Here is a 20,639-nt window from a genome sequence, read left to right on the forward strand (position 1 = left end):
CCTATATCATCCGCAAACGGATGGGATGATATGCGGACATACGGACCGGATGACACAAGTGTCAACCGTGTCCGTTAAAAAAAAAAAAAGTGCCAGAGCGGATCGCAATACGGTCCGCTCCGTGTGAAAGAGGCCTAACAGTGTAAATTTGCTGTCCCCTCAAAATAACTCAACACACAGTCATTAATGTCTAAACCACTGGCAACAAAAGTGAGTACACCCCTAAGTGAAAATGTCCAAATTGGGCCCAATTAGCCATTTTCCTGTGACTCAGTGTTACAAGGTCTCAGGTGTGAATGGGTAGCAGGTGTGTAAATTTTGTGTTATCGCTCTCACTCTCTCATACTGGTCACTGGAAGTTCAACATAGCACCTCATGGCAAAGAACGCTCTGAGGATCTAAAAAAGAATTGTTGCTCTACATAAAGATGGCCTAGGCTTTAAGAAGATTTCCAAGACCCTGAAACTGAGCTGCAGCATGGTGGCCAAGACCATACAGCGGTTTAACAGAACAGATTCCACTTAGAACAGGCCTCGCCATGATTGACCAAAGAAGTTGAGTGCACGTGCTCAGCGTCATATCCAGAGGTTGTCTTTGGGAAATAGACGTATAAGTGCTGCCAGCATTGCTGCAGAGGTTGAAGGGCTGGGGGGTCAGCCTGTCAGTGCTCAGACCATATGCATCAACTTGGTCTGCATGGCTCGCGTCCCAGAAGGAACCCTCTTCTAAAGATGATGCAAAAGAAAGCCCACAAACAGTTTGCTGAACACAAGCAGACTAAGGACATGTATTACTGGAACCATGTCCTATGGTCTGATGAGACCAAGATAAACTTATTTGGTTCAGAAGGTGTCAAGCGTGTGTGGCGGTAACCAGGTGAGGAGTACAAAGACAAGTGTGTCTTGCCTACAGTCAAGCATGGTGGTGGGAGTGTTATGGCCTGGGGCTGCATGAGTGCTGCCGACACTGGGGAGCTACAGTTCATTGAGGGAACCATGAATGCCAACATGTACTGTGACATACTGAAGCAGAGCATGTTCCTCTCCCTTCGGAAGCTAGGCCGCAGAGCAGTATTCCAACATGATAACGATCCCAAACACACCTCCAAGAAGACCACTTCCTTGCTAAAGAAGCTGAGGGTAAAAGTGATGGACTAACCATGCATGTCTCCAGACCTAAACCCTATTTAGCATCTGTGGGGCATCCTCAAATGGAAGGTGGAGGAGCGCAAGATCTCTAACATTCACCAGCTCTGTGATGTCTTCATGGAGGAATAGAACAGGACTCCAGTGGCAACCTGTGAAGCTCTGGTGAACTCCATGCCCAAGAGGTGTATTCACTTTTGTTGCCAGCGGTTAAGACATTAATGTCTGTGTGTTGAGTTACTTTGAGGGGACAGCAAATTTACACTGTTATACAAGCTGTACATTCACTACTTTACATTGTAGCAAAGTGTAATTTCTTCAGTGTTGTCACATGAAAACCTATAATAAAATATTTACAAAAATGTGAGGGGTGTACTCACTTTTGTGAGATACCGTAACTATAAACATGTTTTACAATGTATAATTTTGTTCTTTTAGATCAAAGGACTGAACTTCCATCTGTAAGTGAGGGCAGTTTAACCACGTAAAGACTAAGCCTTTTTTCTGACACTTGTTGCTTACAAGTTAAAATCTGTATTTTTTGCTAGAAATGTGAGGGGTGTACTCACTTTTGTGAGGTACTGTATATAGTGCTGCCTAACGCATGTTTCTTTTTAGCAATTTATAAATAGGCAGATACCTCGCTCTCATAGCTATATACAGTATAGCTTGTATGTACGAATGATTCAGTCACATGTGTAAGTCATCCTCCTACATGTCATGGAGTTTGGCAGACCCACTATATCACAAGTGATGACAGCTAACAAACAGAGACTAGAGCACTGTAAATCCTCAGACAGATGATCAGGACAAATAAAAGAAAGTAGCAGATACCCGATCTAGAGGATTATTATCGAGCAACCATAATATCCCAACTGAAAGATTGGTTCCAGCCGATTCCAAATACCTCCTGGGGGCAGCTGGAACAAGAATCTATCCCATTCCGCACCCTATCCAATTGGCTCTGTAGCAGGAAATGTGACGAACACATATCCTCCTTCTTATCTCCAACAATCAGAGCTTCGGCTACCACATGGCAGAAACTAACAAGGGCCACATGGACATTAACACCAACATCCGTCATACAGCTTCCCCTATCTAGCCTCTCCCAAATTATCCCTGACATACACCTAGAGACCTGGTCCACAATTAAACCCATAATGATAGACGACCTATATACCAACAATACCCTGAAAACTCCAGCTTAGCTGTCCTCTGAGCTACACCTAAACCCTGCGGACTGGTTCCGCTATTATCAAATTTCCGCTGCCCTGCGCCATAATCCCCAACTGAGAACACTAATCCCTACAAAAGAAAGTAGCAGAATCGCACAATAGCAGAGCTAGGAGGCCAATTATTTGGATAAGCACAGATAAGCACTAACTCAGACCAAACAGTTTGCAGAAATAATCCAGGGCATAGACCTGAATCCAGGGCATGAGCAGAAAGAATAATCTGCTGATCAGGCCAGTTTAGGGTCCAGCAGTATTACTAGGTGCTTCCTGGAATAGGGCAGGTGTGCAGTGCAGAGACCTGAGCAGCAGAGCTGAGAAATAATCAGCAGATGGTGAAGGCTCAAAACTGATCATTTTACCACAAACCAAATGTATTGTTCGGCAAAAAGGCATGCTTTTTTTAGTTATAGTGTAGTATTACTAGTGGGGTTTTTAGAGTGACAACATAGTGGAAACATAGGGCAATAGGCATAGGGCAGAGATCAATTCACGTGTCTATTTGTGGATTCTATTTTCCAGGTGAAGTAGAATTAGAAGATCTTCTCGTATTGATTTTATGCTGCTGCGCTGTAATTGTCATTTTCATTTTTGTCATCGTATTGACTAAGCTGTACTGGAAAGACAGGTAAGCATATTAAAGAATAATGTTCAGTGTATTTGTAAGATGATAACCTTCAAGGGCCTCATGCAACATCGTAATAGTACAAAGAATTTACCTTTATTGCTGCTAATTAGACCCAACCTTTTAGATTCCAGCTGTATACTTCTGTGACAGCTTTGGATTTGGTGGCTCAGAAAGAACTCCCCCCCCCCCCCCCCAGCCCTGAAGTGACACTTTGATACATGAGGCTCTTCATTGTAATGCTTAAAGTAAAACTAAAGGCAAAACGTTTTTTTTTTTCATTTTAGATAGTCAATCTTCTTTTGCTACCTGTGACCCACTGGGGAGATTTCACTCCACTTCCTGTACCATAGCGAAAACTGGAAGTGCGAATGAAATTGAGGGAAATCTTTATTTTAGTAAATATGAAATATAGCATGAGAATAATGCACCTTTCTAGAGGCTTAGATAACAGATTCCCCGTGAAATAGAGGTCAGATTACACAACTGAAGAGTGTGTTATATAGAAGGCAAAGTATATGTCACCAGCACACAAAGGAGTACTGACATTTCAAGGCCACATCAGACCTCTTTATTAGGCGTGTAATGCCTGATGAAGGGGTCCTGCTTGACCTCGAAACGTTGCACTTTACAACTGCGATGCAATCACTTGATAAACTTTTGTACATTTTTTCAATGATCCTTGGTGTGCTGGTGACATATACATTGGCTTATGGTACTGGTTTCCACCTGGAAGTAGCTGCAGCACCCATTTACTTCATTCCTTTTCAAGAAGGTGTTTAATGGGAATTTTATATATGTCACATGCAGGCAGGTATTTTCACCACTGCAAGTGGCGCTTATCATGTGTTATGTGAATGGGAGAGCAGGTGTGTTAAACTTGGTGTTATCGCTCTCACTCTCTCATACTGGTCACTGGAAGTTCAACATGGCAAATCATGGCAAAGAACTCTCTGAGGATCTGAAAAAAAAAGAATTGTTGCTCTACATAAAGATGGCCTAGACTATAAGAAGATTGCCAAGACCCTGAAACTGAGCTACAGCGCGGTGGCCAAGACCATACAGAGATTTAACAGGACAGTTTCCACTCAGAACAGGCCTCACCATGGTCACCAATAGAATTTGAGTGCACATGCTCAGCGTCATATCCGGAGGGTGTCTTTGAGAAATAGATGTATGAGTGCTGCCAGCATTGCTGCAGAGGTTAAAAGGTTGGGGGGTCAGCCTGTCAGTGCTCAGACCATACTCCGCACACAGCATAAAATTGGTCTGGATGGCTGTTGTCCCAGAGGGAAGCCTCTTCTAAAGATGATGTACAAGAAAGCCCACAAACAGTTTGCTAAAGATTACTGGAACCATGTCCTGTGATCTGATGAGACCAAGATAAACTTATTTGGTTCAGATGGTGTCAAGCGTGTGTGGCAGCCAGATGAGGAGTACAAAGACAAGTGTGTCTTGTCTGCATTTAAGCATGGTAGTGGGGGTATCATGGTCTGGGGCTGCATGAGTGCTGCTGGCACTGGGGAGCTACAGTTCATTATTATACAGGATTTATTATACAGGATTTATATAGCGCCGACAGTTTGCTCAATGCTTTACAATATGAGGGAAGACAATACAGTTACAGTACATTTCAATACAGGAGGATTTAGAGCGCCCTGCTCGTTAGAGCTTACAATCTTAGAAGGGGGGTCAAGTGAAACAAAAGGCAATAGCTGTGGGGGATGAGCTGATGGAGAAAATGGAGGTACAGTTGTCAGGTGTGGGTAGGATAGGCTTCTCTGAAGAGGAGGGTTTTCAGAGATCGTCTAAAAGCTAATGGAGTAGGAGATAATCGGAGAGATAAGGGTAAGGAGTTACATAGGATTGGTGAGGCTCTGGTAAAGTCCTGGAGATGAGCATGGGAGGAGGTGATGAGGGAGCTAGAGAGCAGGAGGTTTTGAGAGGAACGAAGAGAGCAATTCGGTTGGTGTTTTGAGACGAGGCTAGTGATGTAGCTGGGCGCTAAGTTGTGGATTGCTTTGTAAGATGCTGTTAGTATTTTGAATTTAATTCGTTGAGTGAGCGGAAGCCAGTGGAGGGCTTGACAAAGAGGAGCAGCGGACACTGAGCAATTGGTGAGGTGGATGAGCCTGGCGGCAGCATTCATGATGGATTGGAGGGGGGAAAGCCTGTGTAGAGGTAGGCCAACGAGAAGGGAATTGCAGTAGTCGAGGCGTGAGATGACCAGGGAGTGAACTAGGAGCTTTGTTGTGTTTTTGGTTAGAAAGGGGTGTATTTTGGAGATGTTGCGGAGGTTGAGGCGGCAAGATTTGGACAGTGATTGGATGTGGGGCTTAAAAGAGAGTTCAGAGTCCAGAACAACACCTAGGACCTTGGCATGCGGGAATGGGCTGATAGTAATGCCATCAATATTGATAGAGAGATCAGGGGAAGGGGCACGTGGTGGAGGAAAGATCATAAGCTCGGTTTTGGACGGATTGAGTTTGAGGTAATGGTGTGACATCCAGACTGATATATCAGATAGTAGATTAGTGATACGTGAGGAGACTGAGGGAGAGAGCTGAGGGGTGGATAAATAGATTTGAGTATCGTCAGCGTAGAGATGGTATTGGAAGCCGTGGGAGGCTATCAGCTGACCTAGAGAGGACGTGGAGATTGAAAATAGGAGAGGTCCAAGAACAGAGCCTTGGGGGACCCCAACAGAAAAAGGAAGAGGAGAGGAGGAAGTAGAATTGTAAGTAACGCTAAAGGTGTGGTTGAATAAGTAGGAAGATAACCAGTGAAGAGTACAGTCACGGAGACCAAAGGCGTAGAGTTTTTTAAGGAGGAGGGGATGGTCAACGGTATCAAAGGCAGCAGAAAGGTCCAGGTGTAGGAGTACAGAGTAGTGTCCATTGGTTTTGGCATTTAGTAGATCGTTTGTCAGTTTTAGGAGAGCAGTTTCAGTGGAGTGTTGAGGCCGAAATCCAGACTGAAGGGCATCAAGGAGGCTATTCTCAGCAAGTCGGTTGTAGACCAGACGTTCAAGGAGTTTGGATAAGTTCATTGAGGGAACCATGAATAACAACATGTTCTGTGACATACTGAAGCAGAGCAGGATCCCCTCCCTTCGGAGACTGGGCCGCAGGGCAGAATTGGAACATGATAACGACCCCAAACACACCTCCAAGAGGACCACTGTCTTGCTAAAGAAGCTGAGGGTAAAGATGATGGACTGGCCAAGCATGTCTCCAGACCTAAACCCTATTGAGCATCTGGGGGGCATCCTCAAACGGAAGGTGGAGGAGTGCAAGGTCTCTAACATCCACCATCTCCGTGATGTCGTCATGGAGAAGTGGAAGAGGACTCCAGTGGCAACCTGTGAAGCTCTGGTAAACTCCATGCCTAAGAGGGTTAAGGCAGTGCTGGAAAATAATGGTGGCTATACAAAATATTGACACTTTGGGCCCAATTTGGACATTTTCACTTAGGGGTGTACTCACTTTTGTTGCCAGCGGTTTAGACCTTAATGGCTGTGTGTTGAGTTATTTTGAGAGGACAGCAAATTTACCATTGTAGCAAAGTGTCATTTATTCAGTGTGGCCAAATGAAAAGATATAATAAAATATTTACAATAGTGTGAGATACTGTGTATATATATATTACAGTGAGTGAGGGTTTTCACAGTGGGAAAGGAAAAGTGTTACTGGCAGGATCACCAGAAAAAAAAGACTAAAACATGAAAACTAAAGCAGCCTTAACATTTAAAGATTACATTTTTGTTCTTCGGTTTAGATGCATTTTAAATATTAACTTTGATATACACCAAATGAATTATTGGCTTTTGTTGCACTGCAGTTTAATATTATTATCCTCATGTAAACACAGTGAAATTAATGTTATTTTCACAGAATAAAGCCGTTCATTTGGCCAGAGCTTCCAGACCACAAAAAAGCACTGGAGAAATTATGTATATCACCAACAAAGGTACCATCAATGCTCAAAAATAACAATTGCTTTAATTTATTTATGTATTTTTTTAATTGTATCCCTTTAAAACTGATTATTTCTCCCTATAAATTGATATGCCTCTATACCATTGAATTTAATGAAGAATGTGGAGTAATTTTGGTGAAACTGAATTCACCAAAGTGAAGGCGCTCAGTTTTGCTCATTGAGCTGCTTAGGAGAAATTAGAATTTTTGGGGTGTATTTATAGTCATTTAATTTATTACTTTTAAGGTACTATGTATTTGTGTGTTTTTTTTGTTTGTTTTGATTTTTTTTTTTTTTTTTTTATATTTCACCATCATTTCTACATGCTTGCTGGAAAAGTTTATTGTCATTTTTCTCCCTATTTTTATTTTTTTTTTTTTATTTGGTAAAATATATTAAAAGAGAAAGTGACAATATTTTTGAACAGGTCCAAGATAGTTGAAAGGAACCTCCAGAACTGTAAGGAGTCATTCTGTCTCCATTATACCCTTTAAACCACCAAAGCAGCCGACCACTCTATTTCACCCTTCCTATTAGAGCAGTAATAGTATTGTAAGAATAGTGATAACAGAGGGAAGTATATTATTGAATGTGACAGCAATAGTAGCCATAGTAATAGCAGTAAAAATAGAGACTTTATTATAAGCTGTTGCTGACCAGTACCTAGGACAGCAGGCATCATCAAAAGTGTGCAGATTGTAATAGCTTTTCTTCTTGTTTTTTTTTTTTCGTCCTCGGTCTACCTCTGGAAATGTGTGGATAAATTGAACAACAGAACTGTAGAACCTTCATGACATCATGTGCAGGAGGTGCAGTTTGGAGAAGTTTTTAATCTGCACATACTGTAAGCAATGTGAAAATACATTATGACAATGTATTTATAAATAAAGTCTGCAAACATTGTTTGCAGGCTTCATTTACTCCAGGGGCTGCTGCCCACACTCAAGAGCAAGGCTTGGATGGCAAACCAACAGCTAGATCTCACATTTACACCATGTGTGTGGGCAGTGGTGAATGAGGCTTACTACACAGAGTGCCCAAACCTGTATAGTAAAGATGGATATACAGTAGTAAAATTTTGAATTAAAATTCATATGAAAATTATTAGGAAAAGTAGTATGAAAATTCTCAGAACATTTAAATGTCTTTCAAAAGTAGTTAAAGATTTGGTTTGCTTTTAAAGTGTTACTAAACCTAGGACACTGCATTCACTATATCTGGTCTCCCACAGTACACAGAACATGGAAATGCAATAGTTTTAGTAAAAATAAACTGCAAAATACCTTTTCTCATCAGCAGTATATAGCAGTCTTGTGACTTCTATCAGTGTCTGGTTAAAGCGTGTAGGAGGAGTTTTCATTCTCCATTGATTGTCCTATGAGGATGCAGGACCCTAACCCTCTTTCTGGGCAGTGCTGATTGGCCCTGTGCTGATCACCCTCCCAAGAAAAAAAAAAATACACACCAAACTGAGCATGTGAAAATTCTACTAGTATATACTCAGCTTTACTAAAAGCCAAGACATAGAAATTAAAATCCTAGCTGACCTTATTCTGAAAATGCTATTATCTGGCTGTCTTTGGCTTCAGCCCTTTGGAACACTGACTTGAAACAAGCATACAGATAAGGAAAGTCAGAAAGAGAGGTCAGCAATGGCAACCTCCATACATCCTCACGACAGGAACCTTTGACAACTATAGGCTGTGTAACACTCCCGGATGTATTTGTCATTGAGTAGAATACATATTTAAGTCAGGAGGGTGGCACCCTTGTTATGGCCTTATGGAAGATGATGAAGACACAGAATAGAAGCAGGAATGGCTCACCACCACTGAGGTTTCTATAAACTACAATAAAATGTCATTCAACCCATCAATGACCAATAAAGATTGCAGTATCCAGTAAAGCAAACCTTTGCTTTGCTTATTCCTGGCAAAACAATGGTTTTGCTTTATTAGACCCCTTTATTAGAGCCCTGAACTGAGTAGCAGGAGAGTGAAGGATATATATAAGTCTGTGAATGTCTGCATCAAAGTTAACCTGTTTCTTTGCCCTGCAAGAACTCATCCATATTATCAGTATTTCTAAAGAGGCCCTGTCTCCAGACTGCTCCCTTTACCAACAATCTTTCCAAAATATTATATATGCAGTTATGTGATTTATGCATGCCATTTACCTGTCCAAGCCTCCTTTAGGAAAACATCAAAAAAGCCTGAGACTGATGTTGGGCGCCGCCATCTTGGATATGTCAGCAGCTCCATGGGGCTCAGAGGTGTCCCTCAATTAACACTCTATAGTATTTCTGCACCTCCCATAGCTGTTACATAAAAAGTTATGTTGGGAGATGCGGGGAGGCTGGACCATCACAGATAGTAATTAGACAGTTCCAAAAGAGGAGAGGGCTATGACATACAGTCAGGTCCATAAATATTGGGACATCGACAAAATTCTAATCTTTTTGGCTCTATACACCACCACAATGGATTTGAAATGAAACAAACAAGATGTGCTTTAACTGCAGACTTTCAGCTTTAATTTTAGGGTATTTACAACCAAATCAGGTGAAAGGTGTAGGAATTACAACAGTTTGTATATGTGCCTCCCACTTTTTAAGGGACCAAAAGTAATGGGACAATTGGCTACTCAGCTGTTCCATGGCCAGGTGTGTGTTATTCCCTCATTATCCCATTTACAAGGAACAGATAAAAGGTCCAGAATTCATTTCAAGTGTGCTATTTGCATTTGGAATCTGTTGCTGTCAACTCTCAATATGAGATCCAAAGAGCTGTCACTATCAATGAAGCAAGCCATCATTAGGCTGAAAAAACAAAACAAACCAATCAGAGAGATAGCAAAAACATTAGGTGTGGCCAAATCAACTGTTTGGAACATCCTTAAAAAGAAAGAATGCACCGATGAGCTCAGCAACACCAAAAGACCCGGAAGACCACGGAAAACAACTGTGGTGGATGACCGAAGAATTCTTTCCCTGGTCAAGAAAACACCCTTCACAACAGTTGGCCAGATCAAGAACACTCTCCAGGAGGTAGGTGTATGTGTGTCAAAGTCAACAATCAAGAGAAGACTTCACCAGAGTGAATACAGAGGGTTCACCACAAGATGTAAACCATTGGTGAGCCCCAAAAACAGGAAGGTCAGATTAGAGTTTGCCAAACAACATCTAAAAAAGCCTTCACAGTTCTGGAACAACATCCTATGGACAGATGAGACCAAGATCAACTTGTACCAGAGTGATAGGAAGAGAAGAGTATGGAGAAGGAAAGGAACTGCTCATGATCCAAAGCATACCACCTCATCAGTGAAGCATGGTGGTGGTAGTGTCATGGCGTGGGCATGTATGGCTGCCAATGGAACTGGTTCTCTTGCATTTATTGATGATGTGACTGCTGACAAATGCAGCAGGAGGAATTCTGAAGTGTTTCGGGCAATATTATCTGCTCATATTGAGCCAAATGCTTCAGAACTCATTGGACGCCGCTTCACAGTGCAGATGGACAATGACCCGAAGCATACTGCGAAAGCAACCAAATCATTTTTAAGGGAAAGAAGTGGAATTTTATGCAATGGCCAAGTCAATCACCTGACCTGAATCCAATTGAGCATGCATTTCACTTGCTGAAGACAAAACTGAAGGGAAAATGCCCCAAGAACAAGCAGGAACTGAAGACTGTTGCAGTAGAGGCCTGGCAGAGCATCACCAGGGATGGAACCCAGCGTCTGGTGATGTCTATGCGTTTCAGACTTCAGGCTGTAATTGACTGCAAAGGATTTGCAACCAAGTATTAAAAAGTGAAAGTTTGATTTATGATTGTTAATCTGTCCCATTACTTTTGGTCCCTTAAAAAGTGGGAGGCACATATACAAACTGTTGTAATTCCTACACCGTTCACCTGATTTGGATGTAAATATCCTCAAATTAAAGCTGAAAGTCTGCAGTTAAAGCACATCTTGTTTGTTTCATTTCAAATCCATTGTGGTGATGTATAGAGCCACGAAGATTAGAATTGTGTCGATGTCCCAATATTTATGGACCTGACTGTTCAGGTTTGTGCTAGAGAACCAACTCTTCCTGCAGTCATACTTTCTAGCAAGTTCAAAGGTACATTAAGAAACTGTTTATGGAACGGGAAAAACTCTGCAAGGTGGTGACAAGGTCTCTTCATATTGCCCTCAGTTCTTCCTAGATATTCCAGTAAATAAATTGTACATAACTATTGTTCACTTGAGATCAAGTACATTTTCAGTTGTAATGGTGTTTTTACAGTATTACATTTTTTTGTATCTTGCAGTACATCCAGATAAGCTTTAATCCTGACTTCTTCGACAATTATCATATTAATAAAGTAGACTATATGAAAGCACAAGTGAGGACAGAAGACAATTTTCAAGTCAGCATGACAGATACCCAATTAGAAAAGGAACTTGATACAAGTGGTGGTAATAACATCTCATCTCCAGCAGTGGACAACAAAGAGTCTTCCTCTCTCATGAGCCATAGTGGACAGTGCAGCGAACCCTCAGATCACATGGCTGCTAATGGAATTTGTGAGATCAATTCAGTGGAGAAGCCTGCAATCCTTGAGAATATTTTGTTGCCATCTACTGACTCCAGCTCCACATGCATCTTTCCAAATGACAGCCCTGAAACCCATGGGGCTGGAACAGAGAACTTTCCTGTTTATTCCTACCCAATGAAGCAGCAAAACAACGCATTGAGAGGTTTATGCTGGGAAGATATTTCCATGTACATTGCCATGTCTGCCTTTAAGACACCCAATAGCACCATAAAATAGTCCAATAATATCTAGTCTCTTGAACAACCTATATCACCTCTCCCACTATAACAGACTGTGATAGGTTTGTTGCTTTAATATTTTCTATAGATGTATACTTCTGAAGTATTGAACGTAAGCAGTTTCTCCAGGAAAACTTACACACCCAGAAGGCTGTTTAGTGCTTTAAATTTCTCAGGTCAATTTTTTTAGGGTGGAAAGTTGTTTTAAAGGATACCTGTATCATTCTTACAGCTTTCCTTTTAAAGTATCTCACCATCTCCCTTCCCCAGCGCCCTTCCCATGTCTTGCTCCTCTAAGATTTTCACTGTTCAGGCCATTGGAACCTGCCAGGACTCCAAAAAGTATTTTGGCCGCGCTCTTCTTCTTCCACTCATGTGCTCTACAATCTCTATTCCTACCCATGGAAAGATCATCCAGTGTTGGAATATATGGTCTTTCCACAGGAAAGAAGGGAGAATGTGGTTCACATCTGAAGAAGTAGAGCATGGCTAAGAGACTTTCAGTGAACAGGCTGTGCAGCTCCCTCTGCACAGATAGGATAGAACTAGGGCAGATAAGTATAGGACTTGGGAAGAGTGCTGGGGGGGGGGGGGTTGTCAGTAGAGGCAGAGGGACCTTTTATAGTATAATTATACTACAAGTATAGTTATCTTTTAAGCCTGAGCCCTATCTGTAATCATTCATCCCAAGGTGCCAAAGTGAACATGTTGTTAGTTTCCTCTGTAGTAGAGCATATATGGCAGTGCCTTCCCGATCAATCACTCTGTCTGATTTAAGATGAAGGCTCAAACAGCCATTTCCAGCTGCCTAAGTGCATATTCTACAAGGTGCCTGATACTACTTTTATTGGCTAAAAAATCGTATTCAGTCACCTTCTATGATTTGTAATAGTTCTTGCCTCCACCGCGTCAGGTGCTGGTCTATGAGAATTCATCCAGCTAAGCAAGCATAGCAAGAATAAAAAATAGAACCACACTCCAAAGAAGTCAAACTGTTGAGTCTAATCAATTTAGCTGTCTCCAAACACAGTACCCACTGTAGGCCATGCACCACTGATGCATTTTACCCCAATTGGGCTAAATTGTGGAGGTAGGATAAGCCAAAACAGGGTGGAACGCATCAGGTGGTCTGACCTAGTGTGTGGACTGTGTTTGGAGCCCCTCTCAGTTCTGGTTTAGTTTTGTTCAGAGGGACCGTATGTCCGATTCTATGGCCAAACTCCACTAACTGCCTTCTCCCTGTCCATGTGATTCCATTACAGAGACAACTTGATGATTTTAGGGCAAAGTGACAACACAGTTGAGTTCTGTCCATTATACTTTTTAATTTGCACTAACAGCTAAATGTTCAGTGCAAGCCAAATACTTATTGCTCCTGCCTCTAGGACAGTTAGCAACAATACATTGTACATCCAGGGATTGGAGAGTATGTGACCTCCTTCCCTGTGACAGTGCTTGGCTCTAGTAACTGATCGCAAGCCCCAAACCCTGTCACATGATCAAGAGAATGGTGCCATTGCTCCCTTTAGTGTCCAACACTGGTTGACACTAAGTATTTTAGTAACAGCTGCATGGGCAATGTCCCTGCATGGGCAATGTGACAGGCAGTGCCACGTTAAAGCAGAGTTCCACCCAAAAGTGAAACTTACGCTCATCTGCTCCCCCCCCCCCCCCCTCCGATGCCACATTTGGCATCTTTCAGGGGAGAGGGGGGAATGGGTACCTGTTTTTGACAGGTACCCTTCCCCACCCACGGAAGACAGTGCCGCAGCGCTTTCCCTCTGAAGGTCCATCCCCGTTCTCCTTCCCCCACCACCGAGCCTATGAGAATGCGCAGCGCCTCGCGCATGCATAGTAGGGAACTGGCTGTGAAGCCGAAAGGCTTTATTGCCGGTTTCCCTTAGAGTGAATGGTGGTGGCAGCACCCCGCAGCCGATCCGAAAATCGGCTGGGGTACTGACATTGTGAGCTCCCTGGGCAGTTAAGTTTCTATATATTAAACGCCAGCAGCTACAGTATTTGTAGCTGCTGACTTTGAATTTTTTTTTTTTTACAGCTAGAACACCACTTTAAAGAGGAATTCCACAGGTATGGATATTTTACATAGTTACATTGGTCCAGCTTGGACCAGTGTAACTATGCATGTACCATACCTGTGGGATCCCTCTAGAAATCAATGTAGTTGCCTACAACAGTAGTAGTATCACTGCTACTAGTATTTGTTGCTACTACAATAATCTCCACTAGCTTCAGGGTCTCTTTCCAGGCGGCTGCCATGAGCACAGCTGCTGGTCATGGGGGCCATTTAGAGAATGCTTTGCTCTGCTTTGCAGAGGTGGGAGTTGGACAGTAATGTCACTCTCCACCTTGTTCCATCAAAGAATGCTTTGCACTTTTTGAGAAAATGCAAATAATTCCCTGAATGGTACATGTGCTCAGAGGCCAACCTTCTGTGTTTACAATACTGCAAACCATGATAAATGCTTAAGGGTCCCCCCTCAGGCTGTCAAGGCCTGATAATTTGGATGCCGCTGGCTAGTGAGGGTGCAGGCTAAGGAAAGGTCTGTCCAGATTCAAAGCATACTGCAAAAATCTTCATGATTAAGCCCCGAGGGCGAGGCAAAACATGTTGAAGTTGTGGTCTGCTTTTACCTGCTAACCACTCAGGCCGGGGGAGGTGTGCGGTGACCGGGCTATCTCTTCTTGCAATGCTACAGGACCAGCTGCATGGCATAAGACCCAGAAGCTAATGGGGATCACTCTAGTCAGGGTGCCTACTACAGTTATTTCCCACTTCAGTTGGGATCTCACATGTATGCTATATGCATAGTTACATTGGTGGACCAATGTAACTATTTAAAAATATCCATACCTGGGGTTCTTCTTTAAAGACACTGTTATTGGACAGATCCATATCAGTTGGCAGGACTTAGCTATTGAAAGGCAGGCCATGGGAACAAAGAAACAAAATCAAAGAATAGATTCAAAGCTTTTGTGGCCAAGGGTAATAGCAGAGATCTTGCTGGGTTATGTTCCTGGCACTTGTTTTAACTAAAGAGCCTACTTAGATGAGTGGTTAAACATTTTCAACATTACAGAAAGTCTTGTTATTTGTAAGAAAAGTAGAGAACATAAAGTAAACCCTACCACAAAGGGTAGGGTGAGAGTTTGGTTCCTCCGTGGTTTGTCATCCATAAAGGAACCAACACCACTTAATTCTGTGCAATAGTGTAACTGACGGATTTATGGTACGTAGCCATATTTTCTATGCCATTGTGGCATATTTTGTACAAACTGAGAGCTTCAACCACCTACATACACAAAAGCTGCTACAGTCAACAGCAATGACATTTATCAAAGCTGTAGATTTTTCACAAAACAATCGCTGCTTTATACATTTATTGCTGCTCAGGATTTAAGGGAGAGGGAGAGTTTTTTGGAATGGATTGCCCCCTCACACATACTGTACTTTCACAATGAAGAGAAACCCCCATTCTGTGTGCAAAAGGGGAAAAGCTGCATGTTTCTTTTAAAGGGTTAGTTCACCTTTAAATACGTTTTCTAAAAATATTTCTTTGCAATACAGCAGGGGTCTCCAAACTGTGGGCCATAGGCCAAATGTGGCCCTTTGCCTGCTTTTATCTTGCCCATGGGGCACTATTCCTTCCACTAATACGAAGCACTATTCGTTCCATTGACACCAATGATGGGGCACTATTCCTCCCACTGACACCAACAATGGGGTGCAAATCCTCCCACTGACACCAACAATGGGGTGCTATTCCTCTCACTGACACCAAAGATGGGGAACTAATTCTCCCGCTGACCCCAATGATGGGGCACTATTCCTCCCACTGACACCAAGAATGGGGTGCTATTCCTCTCACTGACACCAAAGATGGGGAACTAATTCTCCCGCTGACCCCAATGATGGGGCACTATTCCTCCCACTGACACCAAAGACGGGGCACTATTCCTCCCACTAACACAAACAATGGGGTGCAAATCCTCCCACTGACACCAACAATGGGGTGCTATTCCTCTCACTGACACCAAAGATGGGGAACTAATTCTCCCGCTGACCCAACTGATGGGGCACTATTCCTCCCACTGACACCAAGAATGGGGTGCTTTTCCTCTCACTGACACCAGAGATGGGGAACTAATTCTCCCACTGACACCAATTATGGGGCACTATTCCTCCCAATGACACCAATGATGCAACTTTTTTTACTCCCACTGACCACCAAGCCTATGGTATTGTTTCTTCCCACTGATGCCAGGGCATTTTCTACTCCCCCTGGCCACAGTCTGGCCCCCCTTAAGTTTGAAGGGTAGTTAACTGGCCCAGTGTTTGAAAAGTTTGGAGACTCTGCATTAGAGCATCCTCAGTACATTAATAGGCAGAACTCTTCCTTGTAAAATATTGCTTAATTTCCAAACTTATTCTATTGCCCTTCCTTCTCCGTCCTGCAGAGTGTTGAATGCGTGGCCCAGGCAACTAACAAACACGCACTGGGCTCTGTTCCCTTCCCACACATGTGCAGTCCTTTCAATTCAACTCTCGCAGAATGCTGAGCTGCGAGAAAGAGGGGAATTCACAGGCATGGATAGGGAACGTAGCCATCTTCAGGATGAACAGGGGAGGGCATTGAAGAAAAAAGCAGCTTGAAATGAAAGCATTCTCTTAGGTCCCATTCACACAGGCCTGATGCGATTTCAGATGTGATTTGAGTCACACAGAATTACATGACAAAAGAAATCACATTGTTTTCAATGGTGCCTATTTTGGAAAAGGTTCCTGCACTACTTTGCTGTGATTCCAGCATGATTTTGGACCCAAAAATATGAAAAGCCCATCCAAAATGCAACCAAGTTGCAATACGTAATCGCCTTGAAAGTCGAATCAAAATCAGATCACAGTAGGGTGAACTCAGCCTTATACAACAGTGGCCTGAATAATAATGTACTGAGGATGCTGTAATGCACAGCGATTTTTTTTTTTTTTAAATGTCTTTAGGTTTCGTTCACACTAGTGTGACTCCAAAGATGCACGATTTCCAGTGCGACTTTGGAGTGTGACTTTATACTCTCTGGCACTCAAGTTACATCAAAGTAGTGCAGGAATCTTTTCAAAGCCGCTGAGACTTTAAGTCACATGGATTGGAACAGGTATCATTGAAATCAACAGGCTGCGGCTTGTGTGACTTGATGTGTCCAAAGTTGCATGACAAGTCGCACTAGCAGACTAAACCTTTAAATACATTGTAGCAAATAAGAAACTCAATGACTCTGACCTTAGAATATGGCTACAACTTTTGTTTTAATTTATATATTCTTAGTAATGCTGGATTGCATAAAAATAGTATTTTGTTGTATAACCACACGCTATACCGTATCATGAATGTAATGTATACCTAAAAGTATGAAATGCATTTGTTTAAAATTGTATTAAATTGCTTGATTCTATTTTCTATAACCTATATTATGTAAAATGTTTATATATCCTCTTATGTGTCTTATGCACTTTGATAGATATGGACAGTGATAATAAAACATAACATACAAAACATTTGCTTGTTAATGTCACTGTATGCAGAAGGGGGGTGATATGTACAGTTTGGGACCTATAAGGGAGAGGTGGTGTAGGGAAGAGGGTGGGATATGAAGTTAGACCCGGAGGATGTCTGGCAGTGGGGCATCTGTAGAGTTCTTAGTCCTCCAAGATGTGAAAGGCTGGGTGGAAATAGAGGAGTTGTTTGTAATCCTTAGTAAAGGGGAAGTCTATCCATTAGAACCAGTCCAGGTGGTATATACATTAGAGTTTCTGCCCTTAAAGGTACCTTTCAGGTCTTCCATGATTTTCATATCTTCAACATGGCAAAGCTATTGCCAGTCAAACAGTCAAGCAACATTTCTTCGAGGGTTAGCCAAGGCTAAGAAATTGGGGGGATTGCAGACTAAAGCAAGGAAAATGTCCTGTCTTGCAATCCAGGAAGAAAGTTGGGGTTCCCCAACATAGGGAAAGGCTGTGAGTAGGATGGAGGGATTCCGTGAGTGGTAAATGTGTGGTGTAGCAGGGTGACCCCATGATACTCTATAAAATGGTGGTTTATGGCAGATTTTGTAGGAAGCAGGCACACTAATGGCTCAGGTGTGTGCTGGCTTCATAGTAGAGTCAGAGATGGAGGTCAGTGTGTGTGAAGGGAGCCGTGTGAGGTGCTGCTATGCATCATGGCCCAAGCCTGAGAGAAAGTCCAATGAGGGCCAGAAAGAACAACTAGCAAGCTGTAAAAGAAAGCTGAGGTGCAGCGTCTGTGCATAAACACTGGGACCTGTTTCATAGTCAAGTGGACCAAACAAAGGTACTAAAGTTCTTGATGTTCGTTTAAATGAAAGTGGGTAGGAAAGCCCTAAAAACTATATCTGGTGTGGAGAAAACTCATGTTTTTTTGGTATGCGAGGATCTAGAACTCCACCACCATTTGATTCCCGCATCCTCCACCAATTGTGACATGTCATGGTGTCTCAGCTCAATGGTAGCGTAAAAACTGTGTTTTTATGGCCATTTGTGTGCCCGCTTCCTAAAAAATCTGGTATATACAACAATTTTACAGAGTTGCATCAGTTAACCTGCTACAGTGGTTACAGATAGACCACGTTGGGGCAATCGGTGGTAGGAGTCAGGGACCTCTCCTCTAGTAACACACCTGGGCACCATATTTGCGATAACAAAAGCATGCTGGAAAAAATGCTACTGCTTTACATGGCTAAATTCTGTCTTTTTACAGCTGTTGAGACCTGCACCCCCAGAGCACAGGATGGAGCGCCGTCCTTTTCCCAAGGACCTGTGATATTTCTCACTCCTGCTGTGGCCACTAAACTCATCCAAGATGGAAGGGAAGAGAGTAGACTGCACAAACATGGCCCTTGGGAAAAGGACAGCACTTCCTCCTGTAACGCTAGTGGGCCCTCATACTGACAGCTGCCCCTGACTGTAAATGGTGACAGCTTGGCGACTGTTGTCACAACAGTGCAGGCAGCTGACGATAAATGCATAAAGCCATCATTAAGGAGCATCTCCCATGCTGACATATGTGCATTACACTGATGGGAGGAGGTTAAGGAAATTGTACAATCAAGTTGTAAGGTGTATGGTCAGCAGAAGGCTGATTTCCACTTGTTCATAAGATTATTCCCTATGTATCCTCCAAGGGAGGCTGTTGTAACAGGAATATATATAATAATATAAAAGTCACACAGATATTGCATGAGCTCTGGCCATATATTAATGCTGTTCTTAAGATATCAGAATGCTACTGCTTGCACAGTGATAGAGACCATTCTCACTGGGATTTTTATTGACAGTTGGCAATTTTATTTCATAAACATAGACAGATCACAATAAAAAAGCAATTACCAAAAATCACAGAAATTCTGGACAAATAAATACAATAGTGAGTTAAAAGAGTCACATTAATTGGTTGAACAAATCCCAATCAGCAAGGTAAAAAGTATAATAGAGAATATTGTATATAAACTGATAGATATATGTATGTACAAGAAACCTTGTCATTATGCCTACAATCACAGCCCATAGAGGTAACGCTGCCTTTACCATCACTGAGCAGTTGTTCAGTTAGATTCAGTGTAATGCAGAGCAGGGTTAGTAATCTCTCTGCCTTTTTTTTTTTTTTTTTTGGGCTTTTAAGACTTTACTGCATTGCTCTGAGCTGATTGAGTGCTGTTCCTTATAATGAACCCCCAAGGCAAAATGACAGGTTCTTTCGATCAATGGTTCTCAACCACCATGCTATGACTGCGGCTGGGCTGCAGTCTCCCTCAATCTGGGCATTCCAGCCAGCTGAATAACCTCTAACCTCCCACAGTGCCCTCCAGTTCCCATAATGCCCTGCAACCTCCCAAAGTGTCACTAGACCCCCTGAGAGCTCTCAGCGCCCACAGCCTATCACAGTGAAACCCAACACCCTGCTGTACCCCATAGCTTGCTGCAGAGCATCCAGACACACCCATAGAGCCCCCAAACCTGCAACAGTGTCCTCCAGGCTCAGTAAGGTCCCACAGTCTCCCATAGTGCTCTGTGAAGCCCCAAGCCTCCCAAGGAGACCCCAACTCCCACATTTGCCCCCAGCTTCCTTCAGAAACCTAATTCTTTACAGGGCCACCTGGTCTGCTACAGAGTCCCCTAACTCCATCCAGAACCCCATACCTCCACAGTGACACCCAGTCCCATCCAGATCCTTCCAGCATTTCAATACATATTTTGCATTCTCATACCTTTATTGTGTGCATTCTCATACCTTTATTGTGTGCATTCTCATACCTTTATTGTGTGCATTCTCATACCTTTATTGTGTATTTTTTTTTTTCACTTTTGGTGCATGAAAGGTTATGGAAAACCACTGCTCTAAATAGCTCAGCATTTTACCTGCTGACATTTAAAGAATAAGTTCACCTTTGGTAACATGTTAAACACGTATATAGGGTGTAACATGTAACAATGCAGAAATCCCCCCTCTCCACCCCCTGATATCCCGCTGTGACAGCGGGCAGGGGACCCTCTTCTGGCACCCACTGTCACATTTTAAAAGTGCAGCAATATGTGAATAAATAGATTACAAGTCCCGTCTGCCACTGCTGCAGATGGTTTGTAGTTCCTAACAGGCTGCTAAGGTGATAATGAGTCCCCTTGTTGTCCATTCACTCTTCCTCCAGCTTTGTGGCTGAAAGCCCATATGGAGGAATGGGCGCAAAGCTGAAGGGGGAGAGTGTGCAGAAGCTTGACATTGCGCTCACGATCCCCTGATCCTGGGTGCAATACT

The 20,639-nt window shown here is 42.8% G+C and overlaps 1 protein-coding gene across 1 annotated transcript in view; it reads left to right on the forward strand.

Moving 5' to 3' along the window:
* Window positions 1-11,886, forward strand: part of IL7R (interleukin 7 receptor) — a 79,757-nt gene extending 67,871 nt beyond the window's left edge. The window contains exons 7-9 of the mRNA XM_082242975.1: window positions 2,900-3,005; window positions 6,896-6,971; window positions 11,291-11,886. Coding sequence (XP_082099101.1) covers window positions 2,900-3,005; window positions 6,896-6,971; window positions 11,291-11,794 — 686 coding nt within the window. The 3' untranslated portion in view covers window positions 11,795-11,886. The remainder of the gene's footprint in view (window positions 1-2,899; window positions 3,006-6,895; window positions 6,972-11,290) is intronic.
* Window positions 11,887-20,639: the final 8,753 nt, after the last annotated feature.

The sequence above is a fragment of the Pelophylax lessonae genome, assembly GCF_965119305.1.
Source record: "Pelophylax lessonae genome assembly, chromosome: 1".
In the NCBI taxonomy this organism is placed as follows: Eukaryota; Metazoa; Chordata; class Amphibia; order Anura; family Ranidae; genus Pelophylax; species Pelophylax lessonae.